Source organism: Glycine soja, chromosome 8 (assembly GCF_004193775.1).
Source record: "Glycine soja cultivar W05 chromosome 8, ASM419377v2, whole genome shotgun sequence".
Lineage (NCBI taxonomy): Eukaryota > Viridiplantae > Streptophyta > Magnoliopsida > Fabales > Fabaceae > Glycine > Glycine soja.
This window is the reverse complement of record NC_041009.1, coordinates 3,077,853-3,087,225: the sequence shown is the minus strand read 5'-3', so window position 1 is coordinate 3,087,225 and position 9,373 is coordinate 3,077,853. Positions and strand designations below refer to the sequence as shown.

Here is a 9,373-nt window from a genome sequence, read left to right as displayed (position 1 = left end):
CTAAAATGTAAATTTACATTCTCAAATGAATTTTTCGGAATGTAATATGGGATGCAATAGTGAGAGTACAATAAACAATTACCCTCTGCAAGGTCATTGTCTGTTCTCGGTGATTCTTTGACAATGACTTTAACAGAAGTTAGTCTATTTAAATACATTTTTGTATTACCCTTTGCTTTCTCCTTGTATCTAAAGGAGTATTTAACATGTTTATGAAAATTTATGTCTCAATGTGTTGTAACAAATGTTTTGTTATGCACGAAAAATATTCCCGAGACTAATCTCTTTTAAGCTGTAGATTCCTAAACTGAAATTCATTTATCCCAACAAAGCCTTTTCCTCATTTTCAGGGATTGAACGTTAGTTAACATAGACTCATGATGTAATAGATATGTTGATTGCATTTTATTGCGATTAAAAATTAAAAGTATAAGTTATAACTAGAATAGCATTTTTAGCAGTTCTTTTAGACGCTAATTTGGAAATACATTGAAACGGCATGAAAATGTAGAAAATAGCCTATAACAAATAAAAGGAAAAGGTGAAACAAACCTCTGACTAATAGCTCTAGCGAAGAAAAGGGGAAATTAATTACATTCAAAAAGAAAAAGTCAAAACTTCAAAAAAAAAAAAAGAACGAACTTTGCCTTGTCTGCGGTTGGCATCATATATCTATGTATTTGAATAAGTACTATTCCCAGGAACCTATTATATTTTCCAATTTTAGCATCACAAAACAGGAAGTAAACTAAATGAAAGTAGCATCTAAAGTAAACAACGGGAAGAAAAAGGATACGTAGGACGAAAACTTATCCCCTGTAGGTGGTTTCATCTACTGAGTATGGAGGTGGATAAGTTGGAGGAGCACCATTTCTGTAGTCGTATAGGCCATAGCTAGTCTGTCCTGAATAAGAACCACTAGACCGGTAACCAGACGGACCCAAATTGTCAACAGGAATAGAGTAGTGCTGTTGTGTTATTCCAGCCGGGCTTTGAGTGTGGGAAGTTCCATAGGTTGCTGCATAAGGATTAGCAGTTGCACCATTGTATATGGTTTGGCTGGGGTAGTTGAATGGAGCAGAAAATCTTGCACCAGGACTGGGTTGTAGAGAAGGTGCCAGGTTCCTGCGACTGAAAGATGATGAGTGTGCACTGTTAAATTTGGCTGATTTGGCTGGACGTGAAGAGCTGGATCCACTGCCTCGCTTGTTCTGAGGTTTACTTCTGGATGTTGAACCCTTTTTCTTTTCGGCCTTAGCTTTCTCCAGAAGGGTAGCTCGCTTCCTCAAATTATCAAGGTTAAATTCTGATTCAAGCTTGTGATCTTCTACACATTTGATTATAGCCTTAATGGAATTCAACTCCGAAGTGCTTGAATCATCCTAAAAAATGATAGAGACAGATTTAACAATGCAATCCATCAATGGCATACATTCTTTTTTATTTAACATAAACACACTAATGAAACTGAATTAGAATAGAAAGGTATTTATGCAGACCATAGTAGCATGATTGTTGTTTCCCTTTTTGAATATGGCACTAACATTCTTTTTGTAGTTCCGATGGTAGGACTTGAGTAGGTCGATTGGAGGAAATCTTTCAGTCAAACCAGATTCTGAAGAAAAATAAACAGCTTCTATCTCTTTGCCATTTTTAATTAGTTCATCTATAATATCTGCATAAATCATTTGCTTTAATTAGTCTATGCAAATAAGTATGCATTGGCCAAAAAAGAAGAATCACAATGAGAAGTGTAAAAGTATGACAATGAGTGTCAAATAAATCAAAAACAAGGTAAAATCTGTATAGGATAACACAACTGAATTTCTCTTAACATTTTTTTTTGGTCAGCATTTCTCTTAACATTTGATTTAGCCATTTAGGCTATGTCTTATGGTGACTTTATTACAGAGAAAAATTAACTCGTTAGACAGCTACACCTACATGTCTACAAGGGTAGGTGTAATGGGAAAATTGAGGAGGATTTTTGGAAGTATAGGAAATCAAGATATTTTGATGAAAGGTTGCAGAAAGGTAATAGCTAACATAGCAAGTAGGAGGCTCTGGCATGTTAACATTTACCAATGAGCAGATGCAACATTGAAAGAGAAAATCAGCAGGGTGGCACAAAGAAATGCTTATAAGTCAATAAAATCTATTTCGAAAGGAAAAGAAACAAGCAAACTCCTTGAAGAAAAATATTTAAATTTCAATCAGCTCCACTGTATTTTAAAATTTTGATGACCCAAAACCCCATAGCCCTGTTCTAAATTATGCTCTCCATACTAACTCTTGGTAATGTATCAGAATTCCCTTCCTCTTAAAAAACTGAAGAATATTTTTAAAAAAAAAATACCATACCAACATACTTAGGGATATGAAAATAAGCTAATACACAGGAATCACTTCCAAGTTTAAACTATGATTATGTGCAGAAAACCCAGGTATATTTGAGCTCCCAACAAGACTCCCTAAGCTCAGAAATGTAAGCAGAAAACCTGTAAACTCTCTACTCAAACCCTAAATGACTCAATTACTAATTTTTCTTAGCCCATTCCCACCATTTTCCACCTCCACTACCACCATCACAAAATCTTTTGGCAGTCACCCTTTCCTACTGATTTACTATAAGACTTTCCATTTTCCCAACCCATCACTACCATAAAATTCCAGCTTCCTTGCATTTTCGTCTATAAAATATTGAGTGATAATATTCAGACATGAAACACTCCATCAACACTAATTACTTGTCTGTATCTCTCTTCCTATTACATCATAAGTCATCTGTATACCTACATTTCAACGTAAATAGGCAAAGAAAAGACGAACCTATGATCTTGTCGCCGAATTGTAAGGAAGCAGCAAGCTTTGCCATGTCCCTTCTAGAAGCAAATTGCATAACGAAGTTCCTCAAATAGTCATCATCAAACCTAGACCTCAATCCGAAACACACGACCATCTGCAGAAACATGACGACTTCGGCAGCACCACTCTCTGATTCCCCATCCAAATGCTCCTTCCACGTTTCCACAACCGCAACGGCTCTCTCCACGATCTTTCTAGAATGTTCCCTTGACTCTGACGAAACCATCAGCGCCTGTATCACAAGCCCGCACGCCCACCTCTTATCCGTCACCCCGGACTTCGCCACCTTGCTCTTCAGAAACTCCTCCACTGCCTCTACCACCAGCCGCGCCGGGTCCACCGCTTCCTCCATCGCCGCCGCTATCTCCGCCCGCAGTGATGCCGACTCCTTCCGCTTCGACACCACGAACCGCAGCAGCGCCGCTGCGTCCATCTTCCTCCACAGGGATTTGAGCGTGGCGGAGAGGTCGGGGTCCGGGGGAGGCGTGGCGCGGAGGAGCTCTGCGAGCGCGGCCTCCCTCTGCTCCTTGATGCGGGCGGCGGCGGAGGACTCGCGCTCCGGGATGGAGGTCTCGCGGCGGTGGAGGGATTCGAGGGTTTCTTTGGAGAGGGAATCGAGAGATTGGAGCTTTGAATCGAGGGATTGGGATTTCTCGGCGACGGAGTGTTGGAGGGAGGAGAAGTGGGTGGAGAGGGTGGTGAAGAGGTCGGTGCATTTGGCGAGAATGGTTTTCTTCGCTTCGAGTTCGTCGAAGAATTGGTGGACCCTCGTCGCCATTGGAGAGTGCTAAGTCTCTTCTGAAACCGAAATCGAAAACCCTAATTTAATTAACCGTTAAGAGGAGGAAAAAATTGAGTAGCTTCAAGTTCCGGATTCACGTTGGGTTTGTCATACTACTGCAAGTGTGGAAGACTGGAAAGAATGGGTGAGCTTTTTCTTTTTCTATTTTTCTCTACCAAAAAGTAAAAATAAAATAATAAAAATTTTACATATTTGTTCAATAAATAATAAAATATTGTTAAAAAAATATAAATTTAATTATAATTTTGATTTCTTAGTCTTATAAATCCACGGTTTTAATCTCTAAAGTTTAATTAAGATATTTGATTTTTTTATTTTTAAAAATTAAGGATTTTGATTTATTCATTAATTTTCATTTTTTTCTTCTTAAAAATGTTGATTAGTGAAATTAATAACATAAATTTATTGTCTTGGACTCACAAGTCACAAACAACATCGCAGCGCTTGGAAACAACCCGAACACCATCATTGACGCGCCTATTTCACTCCCTCACCTTCGCAAGTCTGTAACAACGGCGTCATTGATGTTGCAATTTCGCACAAACCCAAGGACCTCTGCTCTCAAAAATATTAAAAACACACACAAAAACGCATAAACACAATAATGGGATTACAATGAAGAAAACCATTAGAACCCCCTCCCACGCAAAATATATATATATATACAGACATAACTATGAGCATTTAGCATTGTAAAGAGATAGCAGCGTTTCAATTTAATTTCCTTAGCCTTGCCTTAAACTCCCACGCAAAACAAGTACCATGGAAGGATCAGCAAACCGAACAGAGAAAGATCATCTGGTTCATCAAGTGCAGTCCCTTGATCGAAATTCTGAGAGTAAGTGTATTGATCATAAGGAACCTGAAAGGGTGATGCAGACTCAAAAAGCTTCTTCTTCTTCTTCTCTTTCTTGAGCTTCATCCACAACAATTTCCACCTCAACTTGTTTGTTCCAATATTTGCTGCTAGCGAGTTTACATGCTCAATCTCATTGTAATTCTATCCCAATTTTATTGTTCTCCTGCCAGAATTGCGCCAAAGTCACACGCCAAAGAGTGTAAATAAGCAAAGTGAGAAGGAGTGACAAAAACTTAAGAATATAAAAAAGCACTTGGTATTGAATTGGGTATTCTATTGGAACTTTTTTATTTTATTTTTTGGTTGCAATTTCATCAGATTTTTGGTTGATTGGAATTGTTCTTGATATCAATATGATTGTTTTGGTATAGTGCAAATGATTTTGCAACTTATTGGTTCATTTTGATATATTGAATTTCTATTGTGATATTTGTGATTATATTGGATTCTGAATTGCATTCCTTGTTGCATCAAAGATTGGTTGTGAAAAAATTAGAAGTTGTCACCATTTGCATTAGAAGCTTTCGTTACAGTTAGAATTTCAGATAGATAAGTTGCATTCTTAGGCATTATAGGCTATAAACTAAACAAAAACTCATCATTTTGATCAAACATTGAAAAAGAGACAATTTTAAAAATTACAAAAATTGTTTTGTTTAGTTCTCCTCTCTCTCTTAAGTACATATTACCCATTTTCATAACCACATTTTACATTAAGAATTTGGGTATTGTTTAAAGCCTTATAGGTTTGGGATAATTTTCAAAATAGGGTTCTAATAGAAATGGTAATTAAATGTGTGCCAATCACTGGATGTCCAATTTTGAATGGAGTAGTTTCCCCTATTTGTTTTGTCTTAGTCTTAGGTAATTTTGATTATATGTCTTAAATTGATGATGACTTTGGCATGATTAAGTTTGGAAAATGGGTTTTATATAAAAATTAACACGAAATATTTCTGAAGGATGAAGAAGACTAGAGTTGTCAAAAAGTACCAAGCGTGGTGCTATATTTTTGTTTCTTTTATTCTAAAATTTAAATTGAATTGATGGGGTGAAAAAAAAAGTGGGCCAATTTGGCCTGCCGAGCTGGGTTAGGCAACTTTGTTTTGATAGCCCCTACCATGAAAAAGCTCATTAACTACTGATATTGTAAACATCAGTCGCTAACTTACTTAGCTATCAAATCAGCGACCAAAATAAATAATTGCAAAAGACCAATCTGCTAACCGTTAGAGACCAAAATAGAGTTCAATTGCTAAATTGATACCGAATATTTCAGTCGCTAATAAAATGGTCCGTTGCAGATTCACTTGCAGACTTAACTAAATTTACTTATTTACAAAATACTAAATTATTGTGTCAGTCTATAATCGGTCTCTGTTTTTATAGGTTAGCGACTGACTTTGTTGGTCACTAAATTCAGTGGCTATTTTACTTTTTTCCGGTTCGGTTTTGAGCTCTAATAAAAGTTTCGATTTCTGTAGAGTAACATATTACTCATTGGCTATTGTCAAATTTCCTCAAACAATTAATCAATTATCTAGAGAGGGTATTTTGTAACTTGATTGGAGTTGGAGTTATCGGTTATGACCGATTGAAAACCAGAGACTAAATTTTCCAAAAATATTTTTGCTCAATCCTCTTCCCTCTCGTTATATTACTTATTTACGTATTGGCAAGTTTCTATCAAAATTATCTCTTGATTTAACGACTTATTTTTTCTATATAGTCACAAAAGCTTTTCCTTTTAATTTCTGTATTTAAAAGAAAAATAAAATAGATGTTCTTTAAATAGATAGAAATAAATAAAAGAGATAATTTTTTACTTGTTTAGAAAAGAAATGGGTAATTTTTTTATATATTAATTAAAATTAATTTAATTTAAAAAATGTAAACTTTTTTATGTTAGATTTAATTGAACTTTTAATCCCTTAGATATTAAAATTATCCAATTTACCACTATGTTTTATTTATTCTAATTGAGTTTCCTAGATATCATTAATATTGTACACTTTTAGTTTTTCAGATTTTAATTACGCCAATTAAATCTCTTATGTATGATAATTGTAGTTTATCTATTTAATAAATGAACACAATTCTATTTAATATATCCATCCAACGGAAGGACTAAAATTTCACAACTGTTTTTATTTTATCTTTTCTTCTTTTTTTTTATTTCACTCAAAACATTTGTTATCTAAATAAAGTTCATAAAGGTTATTATTAACATGGATTGATGTTCTATTTTATCTCAGTTTTATCTTGTTTTCCTTTTTATCTTTCTCTTTATTTCCCAACATATGATTTATCACATTTATTGTTATTTTTTATATCTCTCTTGTTTATCCTTATAAATCAGAAAAATTAAAGAAGGAAGATGAAACTGACCAGAGGAATAATCTACTACCTCAGACAAAACAAGGAAGACGAAAATGCGTGAATAGAATTATGGATCATGCTACAAATTAAGTAAAATTTGAAAACTAGCTTGGATCCGCTTTTTAACCAAAACTGGGGCCGGGTAGGTAAATCACAGATCTAAATATCTGGGCGATATTAAGAAGAATTCTAAGGAGTACGTTATATGTCTGTAATTTAAGAGAATTTGAAAAACCTCTTAAATTCATACCAAAAAAAGAGAAAATCCTTTTTTTCAGATTAGTTATATGTTGGCATTTGATCGAGTGCGAGGAGACAAAAGAAATAGATGATTTGGAAAGATGAGAAAGACATGTGCAAAATACACAGACGATTGATCAGAACAAGTTAAATAGTGATTCGTGGCAATTTGGAGCTACACAACATTAATTAATTATTTATATGATCACTCATATAGAATTTAGCACATTGCAAATTCTGAAAGTACGTAGTTAATTATGGATAAACAAAATGAGTAACATAGACACGAACCAATGGAGAGAGAGGCATAAACGACGACGGGGTGGCTAATTGTTGTTGGAGCGTTTCATCCAAGAAGGTGGAGATGATGAAGCTGTGGCTGAGCGATGAAAACGGCACCGGAAGGAGCCTTCATGTGTCGTTGGAGAACAGAGGCACTGCCCTTTGGGCGACGACGTCGTTCCATTGCCACTGTCACTTTCCGGTATTACCGAAACACGGAGCTTGCTCATCTGAACCTGAGATTGGGAAGCCATGAGTGACGGCGGTGAAAACTGAAAAACTTACGAGGTCAAAAAATCTTAGAGCACAAACTTCGCTCATATACCAATTCAAGGGCCTTTTCTCGAGGTAACTTTTCTTTTAAAACACACACACACACACAGACACAGTATTAAATAGAAATCTCCTTCGAGATTAAAAAAATATTTATTCAACTTATAAAACCCCATTCCTTAAAATAAAAAGATTAACCAAATGCGCTATACTTTTTTTAATCTATGAAAAAAGAAAGTCATAATCAAAAAGTTTTTTACAGTTATGGTGTGGTATATTATTATTAAATATAATTAATTCTTTAAAAAAAATTAAGTAATTTTATATTTTTGCATAAGGAAAGTGTTAAAAAAATATAAATATTATTAAATATTTTAGAATACCATCTTTTGCTATTTGCTATTTGCTTGTGGAGACAAAACAGGGGAAGGACAAAAAAATTAACCTGGGATCCACGTGAAAGTCTTTTTCTGCTTAAGATAAAGAAAATAATCCTTTTTGAGCTTATCTATTTTTTTTTCTCTCTCCTGAGAATTTTTTTTCCTCTCTCACGTGATGCGGGACTTATTTGTTTCTTCTCGTTGTATTTTAGGGGTTAAAAAAATATTATACTCCACATGGTTTCCCAATCGCAAGTCCAATCAAACATGAGTAAACAACTTATAAATATATTTATTTTTCTATATTTTTTTCCTTTTTCTCTTTTCATTATATTTAACTTATTTGGTATTAATTAATGCGGTTTCTAATAATAATAATAATAACTATAGTGAACGAATCGAGATATATTCAAAAACTCGTATATATCGAATTCGTGTTTGATTGGACTTATCTAAGAAAAATATTTTTATGTTTAAAAAAAATAATAAACGAAAATGACTCAACATGCACGTGCATGGATAATTCATCAATGGAGAAATAATGATAAATTTGTATGGGACAATTCACAGCTTGAAAAAGATCATGAAGGGCAAGCATACGTGGGAAAATTAAGATTTACTATGGTAGATTGCACACGTCGCAGACTCGCAGATGCTTTTTCCAAACTCAAGATCTACAAGTACTGTAGGGGACCATATAACTATTTGCTGAACACACACATTTGTAATATTAAATAAAAACAACAATTTTTTATGTAATATTTCCCCCTCATTTCCTTAGCCCATAATGAAAATCTCTTAAATACCACAATTTATAAGATATCTATCATAAACTTCGACATGATTTATTAAGAAAAAACTTACATTTATTTTTTGAAAGGAAGAAAATACTTACATATTCACCATTTATGAGAGGGGAGACACTATAAAAATATGACTAAATATCTTTTTCTTTTAATTTAATTTGTTCAATTTAGTTCTCTTATTATTAAAAGTTTAATTTAGACCTTTAATCTTAAAAATAATACAATGATGCCCTTCCCATCAACGCTATTTTTTTTTATGCATCCCATTAACGCTATTTAAATTTATAATATATAGAGGTGTCTTATGTGGTATTTATGTTACTTTTTTTTTTATTGTGTCACGTATACATGCAATTAATGTTGTTTCCGACAATTGGACAAAATTGACAATGTTGCATCAATTTTAGAAATTAAGGGATTAAATTAATTTTTAATAATAAATGATCAAATTAAAATAATTAAATAAACAAACAAAATTAATTAATAA

At 33.9% G+C, this 9,373-nt stretch overlaps 1 protein-coding gene across 2 annotated transcripts; it reads right to left on the bottom strand.

Annotated features, from left to right (window-relative positions):
- Positions 1-430: 430 nt before the first annotated feature.
- Positions 431-3,790, bottom strand: LOC114421172 (FRIGIDA-like protein 4a). Of its 2 annotated transcripts, none has more exons than XM_028386994.1 (3): positions 2,830-3,790; positions 1,500-1,675; positions 431-1,382 (listed from the first exon to the last, which is right to left on the bottom strand). In XM_028386994.1, the coding sequence occupies exons 1-3, from the start codon at positions 3,641-3,643 to the stop codon at positions 810-812; spliced, it is 1,563 nt and encodes a 520-aa protein (XP_028242795.1). In that variant the 5' UTR covers positions 3,644-3,790; the 3' UTR covers positions 431-809. The 2 variants fall into 2 exon arrangements, with proteins under 2 accessions (XP_028242795.1, XP_028242796.1); XM_028386995.1 differs by having other exon boundaries at positions 1,545-1,675.
- Between the last annotated feature and the right edge of the window lie 5,583 nt (positions 3,791-9,373).

Bases quoted from the DNA above. Each gene is read 5' to 3' on its own strand.
- LOC114421172 (XM_028386994.1), bottom strand. From the start codon at position 3,643: ATGGCGACGAGGGTCCACCAATTCTTCGACGAACTCGAAGCGAAGAAA. The intron at 1,676-2,829 runs GTTCGTCTTTTC...TGATTTATGCAG, and splicing joins ATTCGGCGACAAGATCATAG to ATATTATAGATGAACTAATT. The intron at 1,383-1,499 runs GTCTGCATAAAT...ATCATTTTTTAG, and splicing joins ACAACAATCATGCTACTATG to GATGATTCAAGCACTTCGGA.